Here is a 19,385-nt window from a genome sequence, read left to right as displayed (position 1 = left end):
CAGAATGCACCAATGTATTTTTGTTTCAGAATCTAATCAATCAAAAATAATAGTTCATGCTTCACTTATATTTCTTCAGAAGATAAAATTTGTTATCGACTAGCTGGGTTTTGTAAATAGGTGTAGTGTCCCTATTATTATGTAGAGTTAGTTTAGGCCCTGTATTCAGAATGCACCAATGTATTTTTGTTTCAGAATCTAATCAATCAAAAATAATAGTTCATGCTGCACTTATATCTCTTCAGAAGATAAAATTGTTTGCTTGATGGAAAAAATACAAGAGAATGAAAACCATCAGAAAGCAATTAATATAACAGAGAATTTTACAGAGTTCCGCTCGCTCCTTTAACCACAAAACTCTCCTATGAACTGACGGGAAAGAAAACGAAACAATGCAAATAAATGAATTCCAAACACCAGCTAACTAAAAAGGACGTCTGGGACCTGGAGATTCATTAAGGAAAAGAAAAAAACAGCATGTGAAAAAAACAAACCCAACCAAGGGAAATGAATACACAAGAAATCAACATACAGAGAACTGAAGCCAATCCAAGCTGAACTTGATGTTTATACACCATCATTTCGTATGTAAGACAAAACTCCAGTGGACACTGTACAAAACTGTAGGCTGTAGCCATGTCTTGATGCATGTTGAGCAAAGCTACTCAAATTTTGATATTGAGCAGTATTTATAAAACTTATTAGAACTAGACTCCAGTAGCTTCAAAGAAAAGCTGAACCAGTATTATCCTGCCTTCACCCTAACTTCACCATGAGTACAACTGATACTTCCAATTCCTCCTGTCGCACAGGTACATGAGAAATCACTCACGCGGTGATGAATTCTTTTTAAACAAGGCATAGGCATCGCTATATATGGCCACCATGTTTGAAAAGACAGCAAGGACAATCATAAAAATACTTAAGATCTTGTCCCTCTTAGTTGCTATGCCATACCGATCCCTGCAACAAAATACAACCAATTCTATAAATGCTCATCTGATTTCGCCATACACCTGGGGGGAAAGGATGGTGGGGTTTGAAAGCAGGGAGAAGGATATATTGCAATTATAGGCTAAAGATATATCTAATCTTCGTAATTCTTAAAATTCACACCTAAATGTTTAAACTTTAAATAATCAATGGCCCAGGACTTGGAACGAACCAGCAAACATAAATTCATTAATCAATCAACATATAGTCCTGCCTGGACAAAACTTCCAAACTGCAAACAAGGTAAATTTTACCTAATTTTTAGAGATAGTGCTCTTGTACCTACCATAATTCGAATAGGAAAGATGAAAACACAAGTATCAGTTCGAAACTCTTAAGGTATCGAATGATAAAGGTCTTAGAATGACAAAGGTATTACTAGAATACCGTCCAGTGGATCAGCAAAGAAATTTGAGAGGGAAGAGGATTGATTAGGGAAAATCTGGTATCAGTAACAAAAGCACGTTGTAATCAATTTATAGTCATCCTTTGATTGTATTTAACCATGAGATATCCAAGCACCTCCAACTTAACTAGCATAGAATTCTCAGACGTGATGTCTTTCTACTGCTTTCCAAGAAGCAAAATATTAGCAACCTTTCAACATTGGACAGACAAAATATTCTCTGCCTTTTGAACAACTCCTCTTTCATATAGAAGTCAGATAACTGTGTTGTCAGTAGTCTCAAATGTCCAACTTTTTTAAAGAAGAGGTGAACATAAGTAGACATCTCCCAATCCACAAAAAAGTGAACAGAACTCAAACTAAGATGAGGTCAGCTTATTCACTTCCTTGACCGGAGGGCAGAGCAAGTACGCTCGCACCAAATCTTACGAAGGCCACCAAATGCAGGCTGATCAGATGTGCCAACAAAGCTGGTCAGCAACTTCCGTTCACACAAACTTTCATGCATGCAACAACTCAAATGAGTCCTACTACTATCATGTTCCTTTTAAGTTGGCGCAGGTCGGGTAGGGAGGGGTGGGGGGTGGGGGGGTTGGCAGAAAAGATATATATTGCAAGCTATAATCCCAAGTTTTGGATTTGCCAAGCATCAGTCAAGTTACGCTTAAAATGAATTGTGCAACAGAAATGTGTTTACCTGAGAGTAACAGCAGCAGGAAATATGAACCCTATGCAAACAGCAGCAGTTGCTCCAGTGAATTGGAAAGCATCCCAGATGCTTGGGATGAAATTCGCCCCCAAAAAGATGATGGCAATGAGGCCACCGCTGATTAAAGCAAACCTCAAATTGTCCAGGGTTAGAGGCCTTGCAGAAGGAAATACAAGGCCATCCAAGTTAAGCCGCAGTGGGTAGAAAACAATGGGAAAGACGAGCATCAGGTGGGCAGCATAGCTGACACGCACAACATCATTAAGAAAGGAGCCAAATGGAATTCCAAGATCAGCATCGAAGTTGGCAAGCACATCATCAAGAGTTGCATCGCCAAATAGGAGAAATCCAAAAATGCTTGTCAGCACATACACACTCGAGCAAAGAGCTAGCGCACTTTGCACCACTGATCTGATCTGCCTGCTTTCTTCAAGTTCATTTTCTATGGAGTGAACTGCAAAAGTACACTTGTTTAGTCTAATGTTGTAGCAAGACGTATGTACAGTTAAATTTCCATTTACAACTGCAACATCCAATTTGACAAGAATGCACATCAAGGAAGAAAATTTCACATAGGATATCATATTACGTCAATCATATATACTATATGAAGTAGACTAAATAGTTAACTGAACTTACACGGAGCCAAACTACTTATAAGTAGGATCATCTAAAGATAACAGGAACTCCTGATGGTTTCTCTATCATCCATGGGCAGATCAAATCAAGAGGTGGACTTACAAAAAGAGTAGGAAAAGAAAGTCATAATGCAAGCAGTAATGATCTTGAAATATGATATATTTGAATAACACATTCAGTAATCATCAATTAATGCACCAAACAACCAGAATTTTTGTATTAATAGTACTTCTAATATAATAAAACTGTTTGCATTAATCTGAGATATATATGGTTGTCATGACTTATATAATAAAAGAATTTATATGATTATATGAAAGACTCCTCCAACTGAGAAATCTGAAAGCATAAGAATCCAAAAACTATGGGAAATATGTACCAAAGATTAATGATTCAAGCATAGCAGAGATGTTTCTACCATTAAATTTGGTCAAAACTATGTATACCTCCCTTTCATAAAATATTAGCAGTAAAACACAACAGCAATATCCGCATGAAAATATAATTGGGCCATTACCATTATAGTGACAGATGTACGCAGTGACCATTACAGGAACAACTGTGAAGAGCTTGAGGAATGACGTTAGATCATAAAAACTGGGAAGCAATCTGGGAATAAGAATTGATCCATTTATCAGCTTGAATATGGTGATTCCCACAGTTACGACCAGAAATACAACAGCCAGGGCGACTGATAATGCAGATGTATATCTCAATGAATCTGCAAAGCAAATTGAGGAACATTATGTCACCACATTGCACATGTAATACAGAGAAATAGTACTGTTGATGTAAAGTTTATTGTTGCATTGCACAGAATACTATCTACTCACAGGAAAAAGGATGTAGCAACTGCCCATGTATTTCTGAAGAGTCGTGAACAAAAAATAAAATTTGAGCTGCTTACCAAACGGCAACCAAGTTCTATATATACCTAGTTGACTGACATTCATATTTGGGTAGTAAAAATAGCATGAAAGGATTGGATAAATTAAGTGATATCCCAAAAAACTGATGTATCTACAGAAAGAACTTACCTATACGCTTTAAGCAAGCTAATGGTGCAAATACGCCAAGGGTGGTCACAAGAAGAACAAAGAATCGTCCATTCCACCAATGAACTCCGAACCAACCTTCCAGGACACCAGCATGGTGGGTTCCACTTGAAGTTGTTCCAGAAAGCACGTCACCTTTGAAAGGAGAATATAAAGAGTGAGTATCACAATCATCATGGAATTAAAGGTGGATGAGAAAGTAGTCATAAACTTAATGCACATGAAGCTAAGTCTTTAAGGGTCTGGTAATCAATTATTGCATACCTACCTATGATAATCATGTATACAATAAGAACACCAATATTATTAACAAGTACACATATTTGAAGCAACATCTTCCCATAGTTGCCAAAAGCATCGCCCATAAGACCTCCATAAGAAACTGAATTTGAAGTCCTACTAAACCTGATTAACAACTCAACTGAAGCTTCTGTGATGAAAGCCATCAAGATGATCATAATAATCCCAGGAATGAGTCCCAACACCTTCATAGTTGCAGGTAAGGCCATGATTCCAGCACCGACAATTGTAGTCGACAAATTAAATACAGCCCCACTATATGAAGCCCCATTGAACCCATCTTCCTGATGCTTTGTAGGCAATAATGGCGATTGGTCATCCACTACTGGCTGTTTGTTCTTTCTTGATTTTTTCTCTTTTACAGGTCTAATGCTTCCAATAGTCATGTTTGAATTCTGAAGCTTCGAGAGTTCAAAATTGGAAACTTTACCAACTATATGCAGACCAGCTTACGCTTTTTGAATCCTTCAGAAAAAAAAAATCTGCACATAATACTTAACAGGTATCAGTCTATACATTCTATGACCTCCTAAATAGTAAATTCCACACGCTACCCAACAACAACATGCCCAATATTATAATCCCATAAGTAGGTTCTAGGAAACTTTTAAATTATATTATTGATTAGAAGCATAGAGTTTATGCAAACTTTACCCCTACCTCGAGATCGAGATAGAGAGTTATTTCTGATAGACCCTTGAAAAAGGGAACAAATTCCACAAGAATTTCAAACATTCTTGAACAATGAATTTAACCAGTGAAACAAACTATTTCGGACAAAATCCAATTATTTACATAAGTTAAAGAACCCAAAACTAAATCTCATTAACTGCAATTTACCCCCAAAATCGCAATCAATAATTCCGACACAAAAAACCATATCAAACAAGAAAGTAACCAATAAACATAATCAAATAACGGCTCCCATAAATAGAATCTACTCAATTTTCTTTTAAGAGTACAGATACTAAAAATCATACCTGAAATGGATTTTAAAAAAAAGCAAGACTCTTTGAGATAAACCTTTTCCACAAGAGTGACACAAAAAATGAACAAGAATTCAAGAACCCAGAATTGGAAAATCTTGATATATCGTCCTTAATCGAAAAAAATAAAAAAATCAACAATCCGCAGTCTCTCAAAAATTATTGAAGACCAATAAAATTTATTTAAGGCCAAAACTTTAATAGGGTTTTGTATGGTTAATATAAGAAACAGAAAAGGAAGAAGAAGAAAGCTTCACGCAAAGAATTGATTGAATAAATTGTACGTGTATGAACAGTTTCATTGACTAAAACTTTGTTAAAGAAAATCCAAAACTCGGCCTTTGCTAATTCTTATCTTGAAATTCTTCGAAGAGATGAAAGAAAAACGTGTGCCTTCTCACTTATTTTCAAGATCAAGAAATGTTAGGTAGTGATTTGAAAGGTTATATACTTATTAGGGACATTTCGACAACTATTTGTGTCCAATGTTAATTCATTTAATTGAGTTCTACTTCCTTTTGGCTCAAATTTTCTTTTTACACATTTTATAAGATTTTTTTTTCAATTTATTTAATCTGTTTTTGATTTGATAAAAATATAAGAAAGTAGAGATTTCTTTTAAAATTTCATGATCTTAAATTTGGAATATGTTAAATGTATCGATATGTTTTTTTTTTTTTTTGAGGTTTTAAACATGTCATCTGAAAAGTTGAAATTAAAAAATAATTTTAAAAAAGTCAAGAAATATGTCAAATAAATTAAAACAATAACAATAATTAAGAGTGATTTTTATTTATTTTACCCGTTAAGAAATATTATTCTTAGAATGAATTTGATTATTTTGCTCTTATTTATGTTTTAAGATATAATCTCTTTTTATTTAATATTTATGTAATGTATGTGTCATCTCTATGTAGTTATTAAGGTGTTTGTAATTTCAAGAAAATTATTGCTAAGGCTGAAATGGAAAAATTCATTAGTGAATTTGTCTTGAATTGCTAAGACAATAAATAAAATAATTTGAGACATTTATTTTTAAAATATACCGTGAATAATTTGAGACGGGATCATAATTATTCTTGCGGTAAGTTTTTGTTATGCCTTGTAACTCCAACTCTTTGTTTACCCAACAACACTTAACAGTTTCAACATGACAAAGAAGAATTCCTAATTGGTGAGTAAATAGTAACCATAGCAATTTAGTTGATTGACTGTTTAAAATTGTATCTTATTAATTTATTAGTGAATGTTCAATTTTTTATTTGGTAATTCTTTTTTATTTTTTTAAGATAAAAAAATATAACTATATCAATTTTGACATTTCAAATTTAACCGGTTCAATATTAAAATTAAACGTGTAATCTATAGTTCAAATTATAATATTTGGATCATTAAATTGTTTCACCACGATAGTATCCTCATAAAAAGTGAAAAATTGGTATACGGGTGTTTTTTCCTTCTTAGTGATTTTACTAACATGCTTTAATAATACAGTAATAGTGGTAGTTTAATTTGATGAAGTACGTGCTATTTTTTATTTTTTATTTTACTATAATAGACAGAGTAAGATAATCGTGGTCTTTGTTTGCTGAAACAATCAAAATAGTAAACTTTATACAAATATAATACAATCCAAGTTGTCAAAAGATAGATAGACGATGAAATAAGAATTTTGTTTTTTTCCTTGAAATAATAATTTAATAAACAAGAATTGAACAACAATTGGCCTTCCCAATTCCCATTACCATTATAATTCACACGAGCCAAAAGTACTTTTTGTTAGGTGGATTGATATTATACGCGTTATTCATAATATAAAAATGCAAGTATTTATTTTTGATATTGATGAAGTTTCAACGTAAATAACGTGAATTTTATGTATAAAATATTTTAAATTTATTTATATACGGTTGTAATTCATTTAAAGTTATCAATAAATTATTTGTCAAGGTTAAAAACGAGACTTTTTCATATCAAAGATGGGATAATAATATGTAGTAATATATAAGATCAAATTCAAAATATATCGAATGACAAAATTATTCACATTAAAAAATTAAATATAACAAGAATAAATTTAATATGCTAATAAAAAAAAACACTAAAAACTCGAATGAGGTTGGAATCGTGACTTTATATATAAGAATGCCCCTATAGAAATACAAAAGCCAAATACTATCCTAAACATAGTGTGATCATACATTTCTGGATAGTGAAGCTCCTAATGAAAGGATGAATTTCCAATTTTTAGCATCACTATATTCGATAATACAGAGTATATTAATTATAAGTTTTAACATCAATTTATTATTTAATTACGATAAATAAATATAATTTAATACAAAATTGTGATATGTAAGTTTTTATCCAAGTGTTTACACTAGCTCGCCGTCCTTCTAGGTATTTACATGTTTAAATTTGGTCAGTATATATTAGTTGAACTAATGTTTAAATTAAATTAAGCTCATAGTGAGGATAACAAAAAAGGAAAACAAAATATAAATCAAAGTCCTATTCAAGGTAGGCTATTGATGTGTTTGTCACGTAATCATCAATAGTTAGTCGACAAAAGTAAACATAAATTATGTCAATAATGACAATATAACAAAACAAACGAAAAATCAGAATTGGCCTTTGTAGGTGTATTAATTTTTAATTAATCACATGGTAAGCACTAAGCGTGTTATTATTCTAAGTTTTTCTCTAACATAAACGTAGGAATGAGGTTGTGACACGTGGCGATTAGAAACGTGAACAATGACTAGATTAGCCAGGAATCTAAGCGATTTGCTTTATTGGCTAATTGTGATTCACTAAATTGACTCTTTAATTTATTATTATAGAAAAAATATTTGTGTTAAGTTTCACAAGTACACCTTTCGTTTTGATTTATGTAAATTTATTTTGTTTATTAATCGGTTTCAAAAGGAATCATCCTGTGCAAATGAGAAATTTTTATAAATAGTCATCACAAAAATTATGATAAAACAACCATTTTATATTATTTGTGATAAAACAATCATTTTATACCAATAGGTGTAATTGTTGGTAGGAAATAAAATAGAGGGAAAGTGAAATTTGGATAACACATAAGGCAAAAATGTATGTGTTCAGTGATGAAATTAAAATTCCTCAAGGATACACAAATATCTTGTAGAAGGCAAATGTGTGAAATGCTCAAATTAAATTTTGAATTACATCCATTGGTTGACTAATATATCTCAATCGTAGAGGATATAAGCGGACTTTAAACCTAAATGGTAATTGTGAAGTGATTGAGACATGATAACATATACATGTATGTGTGATATGGATTGGCTTAAGTTTGAAAACAACTAACAAACAAAAAAAATTAAAAAATTTAAAGAGAGGAAGCTATGCGGCGCATAGGTGGATAAAATGGAAAAAATAATAGCCACCTCTCCCCACTTTGACTAGTGAATAGTGATGAGGAACTAACTATTATTTTCAAAAGTAAATAATATATAATCATTTTATAATAAACTTAATAAAGATATCAATAAATTAAGTATTAAAAAAATACGTTCTTCTTCCTCATTGAACCCTATGAATCGTTTTAGGAATTTGAATTATTCCATAAATTATTCATGAAGTTGAAATTTTAATATTTTTTTTACATTTTAATTTGAGTTAAATTTATATGTGATAAATTATTTTTAAAGTTTAAACTTATATACATATTCATGTTCATGAGTTCGAATATCACCAAAATACTTGTCAATGTGAGAGAACTCAAGGAAATGATCTTTAAGTTCATTGTATGCTTTCATATTTCTATGTTTCAATAATTAAAAGTGCTTACTTTTACTAAATTTATTTTTAAAGTATTGATAAAATTTAATAATTAATATTGATAAATATTTCATAGAGATTAAAAGTACTTAATTTTACTAAATTAAAAGATCTAAACTACTCAAGTGATAGGGTGAATGGTTGTGGAGAAGGCAAATTGAGGGTTGCAGCAATGTGTGTGTACGTATATGAGCATATGAGTGTGTGTTTTGAGAGAGAGAGAGTTGATGTACAATTTATTTCTTGAATCTCTATAGATCCATCGTGCTCCAGATCCAGATTAACTTCATTGTGATGATCACAGACTACATATCATCTTCAGCACGAAATTATTAATTGCTTGGTAGGTAGCATAGAACTAAATTAGGTATACTCACGAGATAATTTTGTCACTAGGATACAGATGATCTTAGTCACTTTGCTGCACATTATAGGTTGATTTCATGCCATGACTTCATATTGTTCCAACACAAATGAAAACAAAGACATCAGGAATTAAGAAAAATATCTAAAATCATTAAATATTAACTTACTCCTTGCAAGCCTTGTTATTCAGGACCTGATTCACTGATGGGGTACTATTAATGATCCATCTGTATCAGCAAGCTAATACATTATTCAGAGAACATGACACGACATTTAAACAAGAACTTAAACAAGGTTAGAGTTAAATGGAGTAAAATATGAGAGCTAGTTAGAGTCGATGGACTAATGCCTGTTGAATAAATTCTAACAGATCCACATCACTTAGATTGATGCCAAAAATACACGGAACCTGTATTATCATCAAGAAAACAATCATTTTCTAATGAAACACGTGCAAGAGAATCTAGTTAGCTAGTGAAGTATTTCCTAAAAAATGAATGATTTCATGAATAGTTTTCCAAATCATGTTGGAAGCTATTTAAGGTTCAAGGCCTTACAATAATTCAAAAAGAAAGAACTTCTAGCATTGTCTAGTTACTGATGGTATTAGAACAAAAAAGCTCTTCCCTTATAAGTTACAATTCATAATTCACTTGCTATAACCAATCCAATAAAAACATAAAATGGAATATACAAAGAGAATAACATTGTTTAGAGGATCTAAGAAAGCTCATAGAAATTATAGGTTGATTCAACATTTTTCATGTAACTAGTTCTCTTGTTCAGTAGGAGGCTTAAAAGATTATAGAAGGTGGCTATGAATTCTAGCCGCTCTGTAGGTGTATTGGCCCCTTCGTTTGTCATTGGTATTTACTTTTTACCAAAAAAAAACAACATAAAATGGACCTTAAGAGACGATGCGCACAAATGACACATGAAAGCCTTAAGATGGAGCACATATATAACTGATATAAACTGTGTTATTGATACCTCAAAACAGAATAACTAGTCTGAGAAGAAATGCTTGTCATTTAGACAGGCATATATCCACCGGAGGGAGGAATATAAATGCTGAAGAGATAAGCTATAAGTTGTAGTAAAAGGTTTGAGAATGTAGTAGGTGAGCAACTAATCCTGTATCAACAACTACAATCAGTACTACAATACCTTTCCCTTCTAAGACCGATTTGCAGATGGTTTGCATGTACTTTACTTTAGGAATTTATAATATGACAGAGACAAGTATTAGAAAATGTTACCGCAAGAAGTGTGACAGATTTTAGCTGCTTGTGAATCAGATTTATGTTACTGCTTCAACCAAAACATATAACTTCATGTTGCAAAATTAAGTGCAATGTAAATGGCAGTTTTCTCAAGTTCCATAGACTGGTTGTGACATGAAACTCCAAACAAAGATCGTAACTTACTTGGTAAATGATCTTGAACATTGCAGATCCAACCCCAGTTTTGAATTTGGTAACGGGCATGACCTGCGAAAGCATGGTCAAAGACTCAAAATCAGTGTTACCTATGACCAAAATAAACATACCATTTCTTGCTCAGAATCAAGATAGGTTGTTGTCCTCATTTTTCTAGATAGGACCTGATAATTCAGTAAGTTACAAATTCACTCATCTGCAGCATGCTGTAGAACATGACAGTGAGTATAATGTTCAACGAAGATAAATGTTAGAATCAAACAAAAGATCATAATCCTTGACTATGTAAAAAGGAGCGCACATCTATCTCGACGTGGGCTTAAGTTTCTACACAAGAATAAACTCCGCCAAACAGTCACAAAGTGATGAAGCAAAAGACAAAGTACCTTATATCACTCATTTTCTTCAGTAAGAAACTTTGAGATTTTGTTTGTGAAAATTCTGAAAATTTGAATAAAAAATGTCAGGCATGACACACAAGCAAGATGGAATTTGAAAGACTATTTTGTGGCCCAGGAGACTTGGAAAAAGACATTGTAATCTCTAATGTTTTCATGATTAATAAGAATTCTCTAAGATAATCTTGAAAACTGGATGAAAGAAATGAAGCTAACTAACTGAAACATGCAGTAGAAAAATTCAGCTCTTATTCACGTCAGGAATGAATGGTAGGAATAGTTTACTTTCTTTTGACTCCTCATCCTGTGTACTTGTGCACTCCCCTAGAGCTTGTAATTTGCTATTCCAAATGTTAACAAGTTTCAGTTTCACACTTGACCTGAAGAGAGAAACATCAGGTCGTGTGAATTACTAACGTATTTGATTGAGGTAATATCAGAACGAGACCTAATCCTCCCAAAAAATTTGACAACAATACACCATCACCACAACTTGGGGTGGAAGATTGATCACATTGATGGGATGACAGTCGTGGAAGCACCAAGCAGATAGCTTCTGCAGAATGATGCAGTCTCCTTACGGCTCTAGTTTCTGCGTGATGGAAAAGAACAATAACTAGTTGCACACATTTTCTAACATCGTTGATTATTAACACAAACAAGCACTCAAGGACTAATTACCTGGCCTGAGTGGCACATCATGAACAGTCTTAATATTCTTATTTCCTGCTGCCTTTCTTGAAAACTCACTCGTGGCAAAGAACTTCTTCTTGTCATGGTAAAATGGCGGAGCTGATTGACTACTTCTACAATTGCTCTCACCGACAAAGTCACTTCCAGTCCAGATATTCGCAACAGTATCCTCAATAAAGAGAAGGGCAGAGCACCAATCGTACAAGTACCATTAAGAACCAACTAGTCACCACAAGAGATTCTTGAAATACACATCAAAATAGCTTTTATCAGATTAACACAGTCAGTATCAATGGTGCCAACAAAGGGAGTTCAATGCTGCACATCATTTCTGGCAAGTTGATTGCACATCTAACATGAAACAAAAATGAACAAGTGACATGTTATAATTGACAAACAAGAACCAGGGACATTTAATATCTCTATGAGCTAGCTAAAAGTACCTAAGTACCAATATGTATGTTCCAACTCAACTTTAGCTTAGAATAAATAATCAAAAAATATCTACATACAGTTGTGATCAACAAAAAATATATTTCATCTCTCTCTATTTATATATGTTTTGGGACGCGGTACAGATAAAGAAAGTATTTTATTGCAAATAAGGCACCAACAATGCGATGTATATGAACATCATACAATAAAAGCAAAAACAAAATGTAAGCATCAATATTTTGTGTCGTGTACAACCATCCCAGTTTCCCCAATTACAAGTAAATCCACATAGTGATTCCACTAGACTTGAAAGGAAATGAAACAAACCGGGATAAAGCTTTAACCAAGCGTAGTTGACGGAGTATGACTTCTTGATTTGAAGTTTTCTGGATTCCTAGTCTACTATAACTGACTTAATAGAATATGATATTAAATAATCATTTTTTTTTGTTTTCTAATTAACGTGGATGGGGATTCTACATAGCCTTTAAGTTAACAAAAGAAGAAAGGCTTGCCTAGATCTTGTATTCCATCTGCCATAGACGCTTATAGAAGTGGAAATCCGACCTATATTTATTTCCAACTAAAGGTAAAGGCGCTTTTCGCTTCACCGGAATCCGATGTCAATTGGTTACCGATTGATAGTTCCTCATCGTGCATTGACGGACTCCTCATGGAGTTGAAAACAGCGCTCTGAAACCGGTGGGACAATAAATAAAAGGACATCTGTAAAAAGATACTAATGAACACAAACCGTCAAACAACCAATCAGTTGAGTAATGCATGCAACCTTATATACTACGACAGCCATTCCAAGTTATGAACATAATAGTTGTCAGTCCAATATTTTGCAAAATGATTACCATATCTAATTTCTCTCCTCAGTATCAGTCCATCTCATGATACACCATATCCTTCAGAAGAAGGTACAACTAGAATAATAAATTGAGCAGAACGTATGCCCATCAAAAAGCATTAGATCAATGTCAAAGAAACTAATACTTACCATTATCATTGACCTTAACATAACAGATTCCCATGCCTATAGAAAATGGAAACTGGGTTAAAGTTCAACCTAGGAGAACACAACTTATAAGAATAACAAACATAAAAAGAACAGTCCTACAAGAATGTAAATCTCATGGTAAAAAAGAAATAGTGTTGTGATATAAAAATATTCATTTGAAACTAGAATGGATCATCATACTAATAGAAGAAAAGGTATATATGTAACACAAAAGTCAACAATGGTGTATTTATATTGTTGATGTCCATGTATATCCACTATATAAAAGGAATTTCTGATTAGTTCAACGAATAGTAATGCTGAATTTGCAGATTTAGAATCTTCGATTTTAAATTATGTTCTTCTTGATCGAAGACGTATTGTAACACCCATATGCGTCGATCATGATCTATAGATTAATATAGCCGCTACTAAAATGAGACTTAAAATACATGAAGATCATGAGGGGAATTTATGATGAAAGGAAAGTACCAGAACAATTTTTCTTTTTCTTAATGAATTAAAAAGAATAATATCAAGAAAATGGGAAGAGAAAACAAATTCTTGAACATCCTTAATATACACTGTCAGGATGACAACTTAACTTATTTTTAAAAAAGTACTTGAATTTTCTTGAAAAAAGCCAACAGGTTCTTGAAAATTTTCTTTTCTTGAATTTTCCTTAGAATATTAAGATAATAGATTTAGGGCTTAGGGTTTTGATCGGACATATCACCGAAATTTCATGCAAGAATTCCTTCGTTAATTAAGAAAAAGAATAATATAGGGGTGGCTCAATGCCCTTTCAAAATGAGGTTAGTATTGCCTATTTGAACTGGTAAATACACGCGTAGTTGATACGCGAAAAAAATAATTACTACATACAAAATATATTATTTTGGTAAATTTTTATTCTACTACTTATATATTTTCTTAATAAAAAGAGTTCATTGTATTAATAATGTGAAATTTGTTATCATCATATATAATTTATAGTATTATTTAATTTGTGTAATTTGCATTCAAAATATGAAATTTATGATTCAAAATTTTAAAAGTAAGTATAAGATTATAAATTAATATTTTATACATATTAAATAAATTTCTTATAAATTAAATATAAAATTTAGCTCAGAGAAATTGAATATCAAATTTATATTTGAATTGTATATTTATCTCTACTGGCCATAATCTCATTATAACTTTTGAAAATATTTAATATTATTTTATTTAACTTAACCTAGTAAAAGGGCATATGCTGAACGCAACAACAAATTATTTTATTTTATTTTTTGTATATTTGAGTATTATTTTAGAGGTTTTCATGGTTTGTTTTGGAGTGATTACTGATTAGTGGTTAAAATTATAATTAAAACAGTCGATTTTTAAATTTCTAAAATCAAATCAAAAAATAGCTATGGTTTGATTCGATTTAATTCGGGTATTTTAGTTTTTCTCGATTTGAAAGCAATAAGTGCTATGAGAGCATACATCTTTCAATAGACACAGACACCTCGTACATAAACAATCCATATAAAAGCTATTATAGATTCAATTGATCAATTAAACAATATTAGAATTATTTTTACACAAACAAAGAAATTTAAGTAGGCAATACTAAAATCATTATACACCAAAGATCAAAAGAATACTATTTTTTTATAGCAAAAAATAAAATGAAAACCTCAAGCTCAACAATTGTCAAACTACCATGGAGGAGTACAACTAAATTATGTACCAAAACACTAACATGAATTTTTATATTTTATTTATGAATAATATATAAAGAGAAAAGACATAAAGTCACATCTAAAGTTATCACAAATTTAAAAGACACCTAAACTATGCAAGCATCCTATTACCCCCTAAACAATTCAAAATTGATATTATTACATCATTTTTTATCCACATGGCATGGAGAGTGTATACACTCTCTTAAAGAACGTGAACAAATTAAAAAAATGAATATAATTTTATTTTTACAAGTATTTTGCTATAAAATATATGTTCTTGTTTTTCTTATTATTTTAACTTTCTCCTCATTATTTTTTTCTTGCTCTTTCTTCCTTCTTCAAAAATTCATTTTCATCTCCATTATGAAACTTCTCACTTTCAATGTCACTTTTTACCACAACTCCACCTCCCTTTTTTACTACTATTAGTTTAACTCTCTTCAATCTTAAAATTATATCTAAATATTTTATTACATTTCGAACAATTTGATAAACTCATTAGATTTGAAGATGAGTACTAGGTTTTGTTTAGTTTTTTTTTAATCCAAAGTCAATTAAACTTTTTCAATTTTCGGAGAATTCATTGATTCTTTCAAAATTATCATTTCTAGCTTTGAATTTATATGAAAATGAGATAAATTAATTGATGATACCTTTAAATTTTTGTTTTATGTTAGAAAAATAATTAGTTTTGTTATCAATAACTCAACAAAGTCTAAAAAATAGTATGATTTTTGAAAGAAGGAATTTAACAAAGAAGAAGAAGAAGAAAAAAAAAGCAAATAAAGAAAATGGAGGGGCTCAACTTGACGTGGGGGTGGAGGTGAAGAAGAAGAAGAAAACAAGAAAATGGAGGGAGGGGTAGCTTGAAAGTAGGGTGGAAGATGAAGTATAATTTAAAATGAAATTAAAATTAAAATAAGTCAAAAAGCAAGAGAGAGAAATAAAGAAAAACTTAAAATGAAAAGAAAAATTATATTTCAAATTAAATTAACACGTGTCACATAATGATTGGTGTGCGATAACACTTGCTTTTTAAAATCTGAAATTGATCGAAAAATGATGTAATAATATAAGTTCGAAATTGTTTAGGGGGGGTAATAGGACTCCCACATAGTTAAAGTGTTTTTTTAAAAATTCGGAACAACTTCAGGCGTCACTTTATGTCTTTTCTCATATATAAATAATTATAAAGTTTATGGTAATTCGATTCAATTTGATTTATTTTAAAATAAAATCTATTGATTTTCATAATCTAAAATCAAATCAAATATTAAATTTTAATATGTCTGATTTATTTTACGATACGATTTGATTTTTCAACCATAACGATAAACAACCAAAAGTATTACAATCATTTTAAATGTTTAGATGCTATATATTTAAAATAATCAGTCATTTCTTAAATTGCAACGTTCATAATTTAAAAACATAAAGAGTCATAAGTACATTTCCTTCAATCTCTTCTTCTTCTTGGATCAAATTTAAGGCACTATGTTCATAGACCATAGAATAATATCACCTTAACACTTACTAAATAAAATAGAGACCATTTTTTTGGATAATTATATCAAATGATTATTCAGTCAATTTAATTATTAAAAAAAAAAAGAAAATCTTAGTATAGCAAATTAAAAATTGCTAATTGTATGCTATAGCAAATTTTATAAAATTACAGTCTGTAACAAAATTTTAGTTTGCTACGGATGTGTCTTTCTGTATATTCACTAGTCAGTCTTTTTTTATATACATTTTGATTGTTTTAAAAAATAAATAAAAAGGTGCGTTAATTTAATTTGTGTATATAATTATTTATATATAAATGTATATGCAAAATGTGTATATAAACGTTTATATGAGTATATAATGGAAATATGTATATATGTGAATAACTAAAGTTGCTAGAATTTGTATAAATATATGTTCTGTTTGTTGTTGAAATTCTTAATCGTATAAATGTATATGTATATATAACTTATTTTTTTATACAAAATTTTTGAAAATGGCTTCATTAGCTATTTTGGTTATGCATTCCGGTAGATGGGACAATGACAATTGTTACATTGATTATACAATTGAGGGGATGATTTTTAAAGAAAGTTCATCGTATAAAGAGTTGTATAATGTTATTGCAATGCAACTCGGTGTTGATACGAATGTGATTAAGCTGAAAATTGAGTATAAGGTTAAAGAAAACAAAACATCAATGTTGATTCACATATTAAAATAGACACAAGTGTATAAGTGTGAGCAAAGTTGTATGTTTAAAGGAACATTATACAATAACTACTAATATTATACATTTATACAACCACAATTGTATAAGCAAACAATAGACGACATGAATCAACACAAAAAATATAAAAATAATGATTATACAGTCCAATGACCCACATAATTATACAATCCAATGACCCACATAATTATACAGTCCAATGACCCACAAACAACAACTTCAGTTTTATCATTGTGATCAGTATAAACATCAGTTTTATCTTTCCTTTTTTTACTTGACCCAGAAATAAGTGTATAAGTGTGAGCAAATGTGTATGTTTAAAGGAACATTATACAATAACTACTAATATTATACATTTATACAACCACAATTGTATAAGCAAATAGTATAAGATATGAATCAACACAAAAAATGTAAAAAATAATGATTATACAGTAAATGACTGAAAAAAATAAGTTATATATACATATACATTTAAATTGAAAAAAATTAACAAAAATCAATAGAATGAGATGAGTTTTGGTGTTACCTGAAATTTTTGAAGTAATGTTTCTCTTTTGAAAACGAGATGAGGACGTGCTGGAGAAATTTGCAATTTGAAATTGTATTTGGGGAGAAGATTTGGGAGAATTTGAAGGAAATAGGAGAAGAGATTGTATAAAAGAAAGGGAAAAGAAAAAACGTCTGTTTTATTTTTTTAATAAATTATACAAATCGGTGGGGTCCTATAATAGCAAAGTGATCGAGATTTTGCTTATTAAAGGAAATAACTGAAACTATAGTTAGTACATTTAATTAACATTATTAGTTTGTCATTCTGTACAATTATCCCTAAAAAAAGGTAGATTCTTCTCCACCTTTATTGTCATCGTCTTCTGCTACTAGTTTCTTCTTTTAGATTTTTTTTCCTATTCTTCTTCTTTGTAAAAATTCAATATACCATGAATATGAATAGTTTTTAGAAAATTATGTATCAATAGGCTCGAAACATAAAAAAAATCATATTGCTCTAGTTTTTGGACGGTATGGGCACGTGTCATAATCTTATCCACCGATTCAACATTTATTAAATATCGAATCGACGGATAAGATTGTGTCACGTGTCCCTATTTAGTCTTCCATTAGAGTGAATGACATATATACTCTAATTTTTGGCCGGTATGGGCACCTATGTCCAAAAAGTATGACGGAAGGTATCTGCATATAATTTACGATAGTTTGGGGGTATATTTGTCATTTTACCCTATAATCAATATATAACTCACATATAGGTAAGTTATACTGTATAGCGTACTTTCTATAATTTTTGACAAACTATATTATATGATCACAATATATCTCTGATTGGGAAAAAAGTTTGAAATATTTATTCAAACTTTGACCGAAATTGTTGTTACGATATCGAACTTTGGGAATAACCTTTTACCTCCTGCATTATTTTATAGTGTATTTTAAAGGTATATATATGCTCACGTGGATATCATAAATATTTCAGGATTATAATGTGTCCACGTGGACACATATATACTTTTAAAATACACTATTAAATAGTGCAGGGGTAAAAAGTCCTCCATAAAGTATGGTATCGTAACAACAATTTCGGCCAAAGTTAAAGTATTTTTCATACCATTTTTTCCTTATAATTTTGGCTATTTTTATATAAACAAAAATATAATTATATTTATCATATATTAATTATTTTATAATATATATTTGAAACTATCCAAATATAAATTTGTAAAAAGATTACAAAAGGACAGCAAATATCCTGTATCTTCTGACTTGTTTATATGAGGCATAATAAATAAACATGATTCTTAACTTGATTTTAGCGGACTACTATGTCCTCCAATTTTAAGTATGCACAAGTAGACACTTAAATTGGTATAAAATTGGATAAGTAAACACACATGTTTTACATAACATAATACATATAGGACACTACGTATGACACAAAATTTTCATGTAGGGTGTCATGTAAAATAGATGTGTCTTTTTGTTCGATGTTATATAAATTTAAATAACTACTTGTGCACATTCAAATTAAAGATCATAGTTATCAACTCAGGGGCGGAAATCATGTTTATGTATTATACTTTATATATGAATGAGCAAAACAATGGAGCTTAAACTTAATTTGAGCTCCCCTTTTGTTTTGTTTACTTGTTTTCCAATTCA

At 30.7% G+C, this 19,385-nt stretch overlaps 1 protein-coding gene across 2 annotated transcripts; it reads right to left on the bottom strand.

The window, feature by feature from the left end:
• Positions 1–370: 370 nt before the first annotated feature.
• LOC125810941 (amino acid transporter AVT6A-like) lies at positions 371–4,579 on the bottom strand. 2 transcript variants are annotated; one of them, XR_007441893.1, is made up of 6 exons: positions 4,071–4,579; positions 3,785–3,937; positions 3,265–3,468; positions 2,097–2,562; positions 1,117–1,225; positions 751–963 (listed from the first exon to the last, which is right to left on the bottom strand). XR_007441893.1 is itself a non-coding variant. In XM_049490447.1 (5 exons), exons 1-5 carry the CDS (start codon positions 4,486–4,488, stop codon positions 825–827), a joined length of 1,380 nt encoding a protein of 459 aa, XP_049346404.1. In that variant the 5' UTR covers positions 4,489–4,579; the 3' UTR covers positions 371–824. The 2 variants fall into 2 exon arrangements, 1 of the variants encoding a protein (XP_049346404.1); XM_049490447.1 differs by lacking the exon at positions 1,117–1,225 and having other exon boundaries at positions 371–963.
• Positions 4,580–19,385: the final 14,806 nt, after the last annotated feature.

Source organism: Solanum verrucosum, unplaced genomic scaffold (genome assembly GCF_900185275.1).
Source record: "Solanum verrucosum unplaced genomic scaffold, falcon-dt-bn FXZP01000032.1, whole genome shotgun sequence".
NCBI classification, from domain to species: domain Eukaryota; kingdom Viridiplantae; phylum Streptophyta; class Magnoliopsida; order Solanales; family Solanaceae; genus Solanum; species Solanum verrucosum.
Note: the sequence above shows the minus strand (reverse complement) of the source record. Positions and strands in the feature narration are given on the sequence as shown.

What these genes read in the sequence shown, in the direction of transcription:
- LOC125810941 (XM_049490447.1), bottom strand. Translation starts at nt 4,488, where the DNA reads ATGACTATTGGAAGCATTAGACCTGTAAAAGAGAAAAAATCAAGAAAG. An exon ending in AGCTTGCTTAAAGCGTATAG is followed by an intron (nt 3,469 to 3,784) that starts GTAAGTTCTTTC and finishes TTTGCTTTGCAG; the next exon opens with ATTCATTGAGATATACATCT. An exon ending in GTACATCTGTCACTATAATG is followed by an intron (nt 2,563 to 3,264) that starts GTAATGGCCCAA and finishes GTACTTTTGCAG; the next exon opens with TTCACTCCATAGAAAATGAA.